The sequence below is a fragment of the Lissotriton helveticus genome, chromosome 5_1 (assembly GCF_964261635.1).
Source record: "Lissotriton helveticus chromosome 5_1, aLisHel1.1, whole genome shotgun sequence".
NCBI lineage: Eukaryota > Metazoa > Chordata > Amphibia > Caudata > Salamandridae > Lissotriton > Lissotriton helveticus.
In genome coordinates, this window is record NC_136065.1 from 732,263,178 (window position 1) to 732,277,290 (window position 14,113).

At 45.9% G+C, this 14,113-nt stretch overlaps 1 protein-coding gene across 1 annotated transcript in view; it reads left to right on the forward strand.

Moving 5' to 3' along the window:
• The first annotated feature begins 10,704 nt into the window (after positions 1 to 10,704).
• MYPN (myopalladin) overlaps positions 10,705 to 14,113 on the forward strand; it is a 2,138,596-nt gene continuing 2,135,187 nt past the window's right edge. The window contains exon 1 of the mRNA XM_078643205.1: positions 10,705 to 10,856. Within this exon, the coding sequence (XP_078499331.1) occupies positions 10,849 to 10,856 (8 nt within the window). The 5' untranslated portion in view covers positions 10,705 to 10,848. The remainder of the gene's footprint in view (positions 10,857 to 14,113) is intronic.

Here is a 14,113-nt window from a genome sequence, read left to right on the forward strand (position 1 = left end):
TGCTGGTGCCACAGCATTGCTGGTAGTATTGCCCATCTGACACAAAATAGTTGGTCTGAAGCGCCACCCGGAGCAGTGAAATTATAAATGAGGTGGGAACGGTGACTGGTCTAGATCTGGTATCAATGAGTGGTTCTATTACTTGAATACTCTCAGAGTGTGGAATGTTGGTGCATAGAGATGATGGGCCAGATGTAGGTAAATCTCATTTACCGATTCATAAATACCGAATTTTACCGATTCAGTATTTATGAATCGGTAAATAAGATGTAGGTAAAAATTCGGTATTTTTTACCGAATCGGTAAGATTCGGTATTTTTTACCGAATCGGTAAGATTCAGTATTTACCGATTCGGTAAATACCGAATCGGTATTTGCTATTGAATCCTATGGGCCTTGAAGCCCATAGGATTCAATAGCAAATACCGAATCGGTATTTACCGAATCGGTAAAAATACCGAATTGCAAAGAGGGACAGGGTGTCACTTTGACACCCTGTTGCACACCTGTAACTGGCTTGTACGCCATGTGGCACACATACATGCCCTTAGGGCATGTCTGTGTGCCACATGGCACAGGTGTACATGCACAGATGTGCATGTACACAGGGATTCGGTATTTACCATGCAATTGTATTACATGGTAAATACCGAATCCTGAAAGGCGTGAAGCATGTTCAAAGTGCTACCTACATCTGAAAATACAGAATCGGTAATTTTACCGATTGGTAAATTTACCGAATCTGTAAAATTTACAGAATCTGTAAATTTACAGATTCTGTAATTTTACAGATTCGGTAAAATTACTGATTCTGTATGTTTTTTGAGCCCCTACATCTCCATAGCCCAATACCGGTTGGAAACGGCCGAAAATCTGTATTTTTGGCCGTTTCCGACCGGTATTGGGCTACCTACATCTGGCCCGATATGTCTAAAGTAGCTAGCCAGTCAGTCTCCACATCGTACATTAGTCCTTCCACCAAGTTGATCATGTGCATGGTGTCACGAACATTGCTCTTTTGTGTTGGGACATACTCTTTGATAAAAAAGACAATGTATCTCCCAATTGGTTCCAGGATGGACCCACAGCCTGATAGGATGGGTCTGCCTGGTGGATGCGTGACATTTTTGTGTATCTTGGGGAGGGTATAAAGAACCGGGGTTCTGGGGTTTTCTGCGCTCAGAAATTCGAATTATTTTTTAGCTAAAAAGCCTAGGCTTAGTCCCTCATTCCTGATTCGCATGATTTCCTTACGGATCTCAGCTAGCGGATTGTGGTTAAGTTTCTTAAAATGTTTCCCTTCAGAAATTTGTTTGGTTATCTCTGCGTCGTAGTCACTCCTTTCTTCAATGACTATGCCTCCTCCCTTGTCTGCTGGTTTGAGTATTATAGAGGTGTCTTGTTTGAGATTGTTCAGAGCTTGTCGTTCTAATAGTGTGATGTTATATGGTGTGAACTGTTTGGTATTCTTGAGATTGTCTACACTTTGTAGGATAAGTTTTTCAAAAGTAAGTAGCTCGGGGGCATCATTTCATTCGTGGGATAAAATGTGGATGGTGGTTTAAGTCCGGTAACTGACTCATGTATGGTGAATTCTCGGTCTTTAAAGGACAATTTATGACGGATCTTCCTGAAGAACTGGAATAGTTCGGCTTTGAGATTGAAGAAATTAGTTCTTTCATTGATAACGAAGGAGAGACCTTTGCTCAATAGAGAAATTTCGGAAGAGGATAGGACATGTTTGGATACGTTGAAGATCAGGATTGTTTCCATAGTATCTGTGGTTGGATCTAGTATAGGATCTAGTATGGTTGGGGCCCCCATTGGTAATGTTTGTTGCTTGTTTGGCATTCTCCGGGGTATTGGTGCCAGACTCTCTTTTTGGGCTTGCCTCCTCTGCCTAAAAAAGGCTGACCTTGGTGTGTGTCGAAGTGGCTAGGGCCTGCTTGGCAGTCTGAGTCACTAGATCCACCTGAGGATTCAGAGAATGTTACAGGCTGGTTTCTTTTGAATCTGCCACACGTATTCTGCCTGTTCTGACCCTGAAAGTTCGTATAATAGTCTTCCTTCAGATATGGGAAAGCCTTTTCCTTGCTGTAATTTTTGATATCTTTAGATACCTTGTCTGCTTTTTTCTTGAGTTCAAAGGCGTTGAACTCTTCAATCGTTTTATTGAGTTTGTCTAACAGTGTTTTTGCCTCAACTACTCCGTCTCCACCTAGCAGTTCTTTTTCCAACTCTTCTATTTCTCTGAGTTCAATTTTGGAGTTTTCTATGACTGTCTCTACGCCTAGGACCATCCAGTGCCACTAGCATGTAACAGAAATACCACAGAAACTGCCCTTAAATTTGGGGTTTTCGCGGAAGATGCCAGGTACGTTCCTGACTTGAAGGCCTTCTGGTATAATACCTGCTCTCAGATAGTCCGTAAGCATGCGCGTATGCAATTCTGTCCTTACGTGTTTTTTCTTTGCTTTCTCTAGTTTGTCGATAAGTAACTGTCGTGGGATGCTTGTGTTGCTGGGTAAATTGGAAAATAAAGACGGTCCGCTAGTAAATTTAGTGATATGTTCTTCTGTATAGAGTGGTGCATCTCTCTCTGACATCCTAACCCTCAAACAAAAACAATTACCCTATTTTTGTATAGGGAATGGAAAAATCCAGTTGGAAGGATGAACCCCTTGCGGTGCAGCCACCGCGCGAAAAGTCACAAGAAAATACAAGGGAACCCTACTCACTGAGGAACCAGGGCGCGTACTTTATCTAGAAAACAGTGGTTCCTGTGGTGCAATAAATGTACGGTCATAAATCAGCACATAGCATAATAGCAATCACAGTTTGGAGGGATTTAAGAGGGATGTAAGAGGGAGACACAAGGTTCATAATACCAGATTTTATATCATCATTTTCTTTGTGTTCAAAAAAGAGATTAATCAATTATATACATTGTACACATAGTATTCCTGAAAAAGTGCAAAGTGTCCCAAGTGTATTGTGAGAACCAAAGAACAGCTAAGTGACAGCAAGTGAATCATATACAAGGTTTCTACTGGGGGTATTTTATAGGGAAAGGGAAAGCGACCATGAAACAATAATTTTACACAATGGTTTTACAGTGGCTATCTACAATTATAGGCTCTGTTTGTATGGTTCATTTCCATAGGGCGTCGAAGGCGTTTCGACCCGGAAGGTGAATGGCGGGTCTCGTCAGGACCAAGGTAATGTGGGACATCTAAGGGAGTGAAAACAATCGGTAAGGGCATAAACACTATGTGTCTGCGAATAAAGTATTGAAGGACCACTATAATTACTGGATTACATGGGTGAGGTGGGCTTGATATTCAAGAAGTGAGTGCCAACCATGCGTGAATGGGAGCGTTAAAAGTACTTACAGTGAACCCGGCCGGGTACTGTGGCATGGTGGAGAGGGGGGGGGAGAAAGTAAGAATTAGGGACGGTACACATGGCAAGGTCCTAAACACGAACTACCTGCTAGCATTTGTACTTACCACTGTGGGTGGTAGTGTTCAAGATGATTGAGGATTGCCCCGTCCAAGGATCAGATGTGGGGTCTCTGTCCTCAGGGGGCCAAAATGAATTCGAGCGACCGAGGCCGCAGGGCAGGGATGGTGGGATTAAGGTGGGTGCCGTTTGCGGCATCATACCTGTAGATCAGGAGATGAGAGCACGATCGCGTCTTTCAGTCTGTCTGGATCCGACTGAGAACCCCGGGTGGCGCGTCAGGCTGCATTTTATGAAGCCATGTCATCAAGCCCCACAGGAACCGAGAATACAGCCGGAGGCGCCGAAGGCCGTAGACGCGGATGGAGACAGTGCACTGGCCACCCCAAGCCACCTGCAGCTATGCCCAACCTAGAAAAAATGATATTGAGGAGGAGAAGAGCACTACAGACAGCAGCTGTACTACATGCTTAAACTCACATCTCAGACCTTGAGGACTCTGTGAAATCCTCCAGCGAGGATGACTCCTCGACCGTAAACACAATCCTTATGGGAACACCAACGTCACCAGATGTGACCCCACAAATTGCAGACAATGTCATCTGATCCCACAGAAGAGCCACTGCCCGAGCCTTTGAATAATAGACTCACACAACTCACTGATGCGGCACTCAACCATAGACAATGCACATGCCAACACGGGGCCAACGGGCTCTCATTAGTTGCGCCTCGATGACGAGACAAGCAAATTCCTCAGCTGGCATATCACATACACAGCTTTAGGGGCACAGGGGAATCCGTGACTTGGTCCTATCTTTCTATTTGCTACACGCTTCCCCCTCTAGGACTGAGGATATGAGCTAGTTGCCAATGTTTGGCATTTCAGTTTGCGTGGATCCCTGTTGCATATCTGCTCTAATAATGTTCTGCATGTTGCACTTGTTTTACTTTCTTTATTATTTCTCTTCAGCTAAGCAATGCTGCCCTAGCTCGGCCGACCTCCCCCCATGCGCGCGTACAACACGTAACAGGTCCCTATTACAGTGCGGTGTTGCATAGCATGCAATACAAAAGACTAATCCAATCATGACTCACACAAATATAGTCAAGTAGAATGTAAGGGTATGCCCATACCCTCACACCACTCTTCTATTTATTCCTATCTAAAGTGCAAGTCTACTCACATTGCTCCCCTCCAGGAAAGCTGACCGGCTGCGCCACAGCTTGCGAGGTCAGGTGTTTGCTGACAGTTACTCAGCCTATGCTAGAGGGGTACTAGTCTGGGTGTGGGTGGGGACTCCCTTTGTCGCAGAGGAGGTTATGTGTTTACAAGATGCTGCCTCAATGGCTTGCAACTAGGGCTAGGGGTGATAAATGCCCCCACTCGGAACAAACGCTGTTTCTCCGTACCTTCTCTGCTATATTAGCGAAGTGGAGCGGACTCCCATGGCTGCTAGATGGAGACTTCAATGCTGTCCTCAGCCCCTCACTAGACTGCTCATACCCCCATCAGGTGCAACCTCTGTGACAAAAATCAGCGCACTGGGAGACTGGCTTAGCCCTTGTCACTAGACCTGTGGTGAGGATTGAACCCCAACACAAGAAATGTACTCCCATTGCTCAGTGCCTCATGGACTGCACGTACTCATAGATTGCATAGTAGGGTCACCGGCACTCTATCCCACAGTTGTCCACATTGAATAACACACATTCTGATCACAACCCACAACTATTACCCCTACAAAGGGAGACACCGCAACAAGTCATACCTACATGCACCTTCAGCCTTCCGCCCTGGAAGATTTACTGTTCCGGGAAGCGGTGGGGGCCTGCCTCAGCTGAATACTTTAAACCTATTGTGGGGATGGCAGAGAACAGACTCACTGAGTGGGAGGCATTTAATGTGGCTATCAGGGGCAAATGCTTGGGAATTAACTGTAATATCCCCAAACACCTCAGTAAAGCTATAGAGAAGATAGAGTGGGAACTCCTGCAGCTGTAAACGAGACTGGTGGCACAACCGGGATGTGCGCCACAACTGGAGACAAAGAGTAGGGAGCTGGCTATTCTACTGGAACACTTTAGATGCGTAAAATACGCAGCACACTCTGCCCCCATCCATACAAGTTCAGACCGTGCAGGCCGCCTCTTAGCATGGCCCATGCGGCAGGAACAGGTATAACACCCCATCATTACTCTCAGAGAAGGAGCAGGTAGTCTGCTACACATGCAATGTGAGATACACGTGGAATTGACCCGCTACTATAGCGCCTTGTACGCATCAAACACTACCTTCAACAATACACAATTCGCCACCCTCTTCTCTCAACTACGGCTCCCTGCCCTCGACCAAGCGCAACAGGCAGAGCTATAGGAACCAATTTCACTAGTTGAAATTAGGAAAGCCATCAGAGCTCTAGCTTAAGGCAAGACCCCGGGAACTAACGGACTACCCTCTGAATTCTACAAGACTTACACGGACACAGTAGTACCACATCTACATACACTGTACAATTAAGCACTTGAGACCGGGCTACTCACCACTTCCTTGCGAGAGCCACTACTTGTTTCCCTACCCAAGCCAGACAAAGACCCAACTGAGCTGGGGTCATACTGCCCGCGGGCTCTGTTGAACATGGTATATAAAATCCTAGCCAAAATTCTGACTGACCGACTGGCTCTGTTGGTGCCAGCCCTTGTCCATACTGATCAGAACGACTTTGTCCCGTCTTGCAACACATCGCTGAACCTGAGACACTTCTTCACGGTAACTACGTACTCCTGCCAGTGCCTGGTCTTAGACCTTGAGAAAGTCTTCGACTCTTTGGAGTGGGACTACTTATTTGTGGTTCTCACCAAATACCGAGTCACAGGTCGATTCCTCAGCCTGGTCCTACTACTGTATGCACAGCTGCTGGCACGGGTGAAGACGGGCTGCTACATCTCCCTGCCCATGCCTGTATGCCGTGAGACCTGGCAAGGATGCCCACTATCCCCGCTACTCTTCACTCTAGCCGTGGAGCCGCTTGTGGCAGTACTCCATGCATGGGGTACAGATAGGGCAATCCCCCTGGGTGATGGCATACACAGGGTCTACTTATATGCAGATGATATCCTGGTATACTTCAGAGGCATGTGATCGATCCCGCCCGCACTAACTCAAACGCTCACAGACTTTGGGAGCCTTTCTGGCCTGTGGGTCAATCGGAACAAGTCCTGCCTCTATTCCTTCAAGCACAGGTACCCAGACCCGGCACCCACTTTCAACATAGGCCACATCAAATGGCAACCTGACACCTGCCGCTACTTAGGAGTGAGAATTTGTCATCGGCAAGACCTCCTAGATGGCAATTTGGGAAGAGCGACTACTGCGTTACGGTCACAGATGACCTTCTAGCTCTCGCTCCCTCAGTCAGTTGTGGGCCGGACAGCCCAATTGAAAATGGCGGTACTCCCCGAGGATGCTGTACTATTTTACTTACCTACCCTTGTACATCTTGTCTTCTCTCTTTCATGCATTTGAACGGACGATGAGAGAATTTATCTGGAATAACTCCCATTTACGTGCAGCTCTCACTAAGCTGTATCTCCCAACAAACAGGGGAGGGCAAGCAGGCCCCAATATGGAACAAAACTAGCTTGCCTCACAACTGCAATGGGCAGTGAGATGGCTAGCGGGGCTACAGCTGAACAATACTGCAACTGATGCCCCACCCTGGCTGATGGCATCCATACTCCGATTATTCCACCCCTGTGCTAAGCACAACATACCTGAGCCATTGATCCTGGGGGTTGCACACCAATGCTATTGTCGAAGCCTATACATCATACGTACAGACTCCCCTATGCACCAGCACTGCCACTGCAGGCCATACCATGGGCAGCGGTGTTACAATATCTGCGGAGTTATCGGCCTGGCTGGAAGCTAGAGCTTAAACAATGGGAGACTATACCAGGACGGGTTAGCTCTTTCCCTAAGAGTCGACACACTGACAGAACTGAATGACTTGCCCACCAGCCAATTCCTACTGTACTATTCCCTCCTTGTGACCGTCGGAGATAGGTGGGGCAACATGACAAGGGAGAATGCCACACACTAGACCATCCAGTACTGGCATGTTATCGGGAGGGGTAGGCTCCTCACTAAATGGTTTACTGACTCGCTGCATAATCACAAGGAGCTATTGCTGACACTGCTTAGACAGCACTGGGAGGAGGCCAGAGGTCATCCTTTCCGCGACAAGCAGTGGGCTGAGGTGCTGAGTAGCCCATCTATATCCCACGCAATGCTCGCTTTCGTCTCTTCCAACACTACATACTCTAAAGGGCATACCTCACCCCAGTCAATATAAACAAATTCTTCAACCGAGTGGATGCAGCATGCCCCAGGCGCCAGCTCCTGGATGCTAATCTTCTCCACATGCTAAGGGCCTGCCCATTCCTGTGCAATTACGGGCGTTTAGTCAGCGATGCTTTAGCAGCTTGTACTAGCCGTACCCTGGCGTGTACATTGGAGGAGTGCATACTACTCCTCTACCCCAGAGGCAAACAGCTCAAGGTTACCTCCTGCTTCCTTGATCTGGGTATGGTGTCAGTCAAACGTCTGATCACAAAGAGGTGGAAGTCACCTGACCCCCCTGCTCTGCCATCCCGGAGACAGTCGCTCCTAGTGTGGGCGATCGCGGAGAGTGCTACATTGCGCACTGAGGCTATCTGGGGTCTCAGCAAGGACCCTATTGCAGCAAACTGGGATGCCATCCTGCACGACTTTCAGGGGACACAAACGAGTCCGACCGGATGCCTCCCCCAGCCTTCCTGGTGGATGTGGTGGTTGTCAATGCTTAGCCTGCTCTGGAGTATTGGAGAACCAGGGGATAGGAGGTGACGGGACCTTTACATTTGGCAGTTCCCCTACTTTTGGGACACCTGAGCCCACGTGCCGGCTTATCAAGATACTGTTGCTGTTGGTGGAGACCAGCCAACACTTCACAAGAGTCTAGCCACCTAGATATTTGATCTTCTTTGCTCACCACCTTTCAAATGATCTCATAAGCATCTGTGCAGTGACCCTGTTTATTTCACAGCAGACGGTACCTGAGGCACACTCCTCACATGTACACACACGGGATGGACCTACCAAACTGACAGCTCCCCCTTATCAATGCAAGTTGGCATTGGCAGACCCCTCCATTTGAAATAGAACTACTGAGTGTAATTATCTGATTGATGTGTGTAAAACATTTGCAACTCTACTGGCTACCTATTCCCTATGTGAGTATTTGTTCATCCTTCAAACACCCACACATCGGGGGATGAGAGCATATCTTGTGGACACCAAACAATGTAAATAAAGCAGGGATGCGTAAGAACGGGTTGATGTCTGAGAGGTGACTATCGCTCTATTCCTTACTTTTATTTTTATTGATGCTTATTCCGTTGCTGAACTTGGCTGTTTACTAATTCATACATGCATGCCTCATTGAACGAACACTGATGTATGTAACACACGATCTGCTGATAAAAACAATATGTAATTGGCGACATGCCCAGATGCCTTCATTTCTGTAACTTCTTGGGGTAACTACCAGTACACTCCTTAGAGGTGCATGTTTGTAGTGCGATTCTTACAACAAAGAAGCAATATACTTTGTGCATTATTATGATGGCAAATGCGTACTCTGTATTCCAAAAATGTAACAGAAAATTCAACAAGTGTTTAAAAAAAATAGTGCAGTAATATCACCACCTTCGCTCATCTTTTTCTAATTGGTTTATACTTTCTGCTACATATTTCTCCTCAAAAATCACTACCATTGGAGATATCCTGACTACGCTACTGGCAACTCCACTACTAAACTACTAAACATCCATCACACCCCAATCGTGTTTAGCCAGTATCACTTTCCGACACGACATCTCCAATTGAATCCATTCCTATAATCAAAGTTTCAAAGTAGTTGTGTGTGCCACCTAAGCCTTTCAGCACTTAAACCATCCAACCTCTAGCACTCATGTCCAACGTTCTACTATGTCTGATCTTTTTGTTTGACCACTTTCTCACCACTGGCACTTGCCCCCAGATGCTTCAAATTGGTAATGGATTTACCCCTGCAAAAAAACTACTGCTTTTCCATCCAAATATTGCCCAGAATGTCCATTTCCTTTCTTTTCTAAGACCCTAGAATGACTGGTCTTCTACCACCTCATGCTCTACCTCCTTACACAATCTTCTCACCTCCTCTAATCATACCCTACATTACAGAGGAGCACGACTCACATTTGTATCTAATTTCATCACCACTACATAATCCCGTGACTCTCTTCCACTCTTACATTGTTGGACGTATGTTCTAGTTTTGAGACTGTCGATTATCATATACTACTCTTCTCTTTTTACTTGCAAGTCCTAATTGGCTTTGCTCACACCAAGTTCACATCCTGTCTCTCCATTCACTCCGTTACAGTTGTTCAAAGACATCTGCACCCACCCAGTCTAGAGCGACCCTCAAAGATCAGCCCTTGAACCTCTTTTTTTATCAGTATACACCACCTGTCTTGATGACTTAATTTCATCCTTCGGCTTCTCACATCACCCTTTCTCAAACCACACCTAAATCCTATCCTTCCCAACTTTTTACAGAGTACCTCCAGGTAGACATCTCTTACTGCCTCACAGCCATCTGACACTGTTGACTCATGATGTGGAGAAAAGCTAACTATAAAATGTTGTTACAAATGAATAGACAATGACTTTGTTGTGGATCAACTCAATCTACCGAAGAGAATTTTACTTTTGTTTATCTTGGATTGTTGGATATTGTTAAAACATGACAGGTGAAATATATAAGGAACGTGAGAGTGAAAAAGAGAAGATTGCCTAACTTTTGTATGCTTTTTGATCAAATTGTATAAAGCTTCGCACGCAGCAAAAACAATGAATAGTTGTTTTTCTCCCTGTGTAGTCTGAAATACAAAAATGTTTTTGCAGCTACAAAAGAGCACTGACTGCCACAAAAGAAAAGGAGCAAACCAGCCTACCATTATAAAAACGAGTAAATTGTTAAATATCAGTTTGCTGCAAATGAACGCTGCTCAGACGGTTCACGTAATCCAGGATCTTCCATCTATTTGCTTCATGGTGTGCTACCAATGAAGTATAATGCTTGACAGACACGTGGCCAACAGTTCCCAAAATAACTTCGGATCTGTAAAGTGACAAACGTTTCTCCTGTGGCCGTCGCCAGTTCACATTCTGCGTCTCGTGCTTCCATTTCTCGATAACTAAAACTGCCTTTTCTGTACTAAGTGTCTGCCTTAAAGGATCATCGGATGTTTTTGAACACTAGCTGTCAAAGAGGACAGTGTTTGACGTCGTTATCCGGATGAATGCAAAGGTAACGCTGTCACTTGATATAACTTTATAGTCACAACTTCACATGTTATTTTAGTCTAGTACTTAATGTATGATAGCCCGATAGCAAGAGGAGCCCGTTTTAGAAACCTGATACTGGTCGTAGAGTAACATGATTCGTGGTTTAGTTAACGTACGTAAAAAGACTGTTATTGTGATTTCACAGGAAAGTTCATAGGAGTTACCATGTCGCTTCATTGCTTCGTGTGAAATGGCTGTCCGTTACTGTTAACGTTTAGAATCATTCTTGCACGTTTTTGTAACCATCCACTGCCGTACCATTTTACCTTAAACGCCGTGATTAGATGACTCTGCTTCTAATGTAACACGACACTATCGCCCATATTTGCGTTTACTAGATTTCAAGTAAAATAGCAGTAATCTATATTTAGCGGCGGGTGAGCTGTACACAGAAGCGATGCGCACAACAGCTGCAGAAACTGTTCTGCTAGAACTCCATTGGCATGCCACCGTATTTCTTGCTCCGCCTAGACTGTCAGCAACAAGTGTTGTGGCCAATTAATTGAATCATTAAGCAACACCAGATCAGATGCGTCTAAAATTATGCCGGGTTATCCCCAACACTTGTACTCACTTGCCGGGCAAACCCCACACTCTGACCTCACTTCCCGGGCAACCCCCCACACTCCGTACTCACGTGCTAAAAAATGCAAATGAATGCCGCTTGCTCTCCCGAAAAAAGTATGTAATTTGTAAGCAAGATTGTACTTGTTAATTTTTAACGTTGATCAAATTTACGCATTTGTAGAGAGGACGTTGCAGTAACCCGCGTGCAGTGTGGACAGTTATGTCCGTTTTTGGGAGAGGATATAACTAACCATTGAGCGTAATCTTGAAAAGTTTACCATTGAGAGTGAGTGAAACTGATTGGCAAAGTGAGTGTCTGAGTGACAGGGGCACAACTAGACTCTGTCTTGGGGGGAGGGGGTTAAAAGATGAATTAGTTTCAGTGCTTGGTTTGTAAAATATTAAGTGCAGGTGCTCACATATTTCTAAGAGGCCACACCCACTTTACCGGCTCCACCCACTTGTGCCAGAGGCTCCACCCACTTCCTTTATCAGTTATAGTCCAGTGGTTCCCAAACTGTGCGCCGCGGCACCCCGGTGCGCCGTAATGAGGTGCCAGGGGCGCCGCGCGCACGATGTGGGAAATTGCATGGTAGCCAGTAATGGGCAGGGAGGGAGTGGGTATCAGAGGCGCAACTAGAGCCAAATTTCGGGGGGGGGGGGGGGGGCTGCATCTTTAAGCAACAGGCAGAGTGGAGCTGCAGGGGCTCTTTGAAGGGGTGAAACAACCGCAATGCCTCATTTACATGCAAATGGTCTTTTAAAGACCTGTGAAGTGCTCGGTGTGGCTGTGTGTCGTCCCCTGTTGTGTCCCTCCCCCCCTGGCTGTCTCAGCCCGGGCTGACTCACACAGTCGAGGGGGTGGGGGGGGGGGGGGCTGAAGCCCTTTCAGTGCAATGGGTGTTGCGCGCCTGGTGGGTATGTGTGTATGCAGCAGATGGGATATCCGGTTAAATAAGAGGGGGGGGGGAAAGGGATGATTAAGCACCTCTTGATACACAGATGGGGTCAAAGGATTTTTAATGTTTGTTCCAGGTACGAGTAATAGTTGGGATATTGCACCGCGGAAAAAGCTAAGTTAATGATTTATGCTCTTGGGGTCATGTGCAAGATGCAGGTTATCAGCTTGTTTGGCAATTATGATGGGGATGGAATGGCGGGTGAAAACCTGGAGGGAGATAGAAGAAAGGGACTGAGGAGGTTTATTCTGCAATGTTTGGTTTGAACTGGGGCACCAATCAAGGGGAGGTGATTGCTTTGATAACATCAAGGGAGGAATGGGGGAGGATAAGGGAAATAATACGCCATCAGACCAGTGTGTTATGCGCAAGTAAGGCGAGGGCACATACTGTGGATAACATGAGTTCATTGTGGGGCAAAGCAATGAGAGTGATTATGCAATATAATAGTGGGTCTGTTTTGAATACATTTGCGAAACACCCTTCCATGGCATCTGAAGGGCAGGAGAAAGGGCGCATTGCCTCAGCTCCTTAAAATAAAGCCAGGAATTCAGAGAACCTGGAAGGTGAATTAACTCAATCAACAAAAGTCAGAAATGAGAACTGATGTACACATTCAACATTGTTCTGCGACATGGTGATAGTGGCAGCTCGTTATAAAGCACGGGGGCTGGGGTTACCACGGACACCAGAGGCCTCTTCGTACCAATGGAGGGGTTTAACCAGTGTTTTAAGTGGGATCCAGAGGGGGGCTGTAGGTGTGTGGGGAGTCTCTTAAAGGGGCATCGTAAAAAAATGGTGGGAGCCACGGCCAACTGCCGATTAGGTCAAGAGAGCCACAGGTCAAAAAAGTTTGGGAACCACTGAGTTATACCCACATCCACAAGCCTCAACACACCATAGACACCTCCTCAGATCTTGAGTTCCACAAGAAGTTGAAGACCTGGCTCTTCACATAAGCACCTAGGGGACCTCACACCTGCCCAAGTGCCTGGATACCCTCTTGGGTTATTAGTTTTATAGAACTCAAATATAACTTAACATCATGTAACATATAGGAAGTCTACGACAACAACTTAAAAGTGAACTCAAATTGGAGAATGTGTGTAAATCTCAAAATGCCGCTTCAGGAACGGTCATTAGAGGACTTAGAGGTACCTTTACAAATGAAAGAGAAGTGTGCTTCTACTGTGCTGTTTAAAAGAAAGGAAGGGTGAAGGAATAAAGGAAGGAATACATTAAAGAAGGCAGCAACAAATGCAGGCAGGAAGGGGAGTACTGGAGTGATGATATATATGAGCAATGGATGCAAGAAGGAGGGAATAAGAAAAGAATGTGAAAGGAGGAAATGAAGGAATAGAGGGAGAAAGGAAGCGAATTATGTGTGATGGATGAAAAGAAAGAAGAAAGGAAAGGAGCAAGAAAAGCGTAAGGAATGGTTGATAAAGGAAGACATTAAAGACGAGGTGAAGGAAGGAGCAGGAAAAAGAGTAAGGAAAGAATTGAGGAAGAATGATTAAATGTACCCAGGGAGGAAGAATGGGGAATGAATGAGGGTGCAAGGACGTAAGAATGGAAGAGGGTGTAAGGAAGCACGAATGGAATAAGGTATAAGAAAGCAAGAATGAAATGAGGGTGTAAGGAAGCAAGAGCAAGAAGGTATAGGAGGCATGGCTGGAGGTGCGGAGGAAGA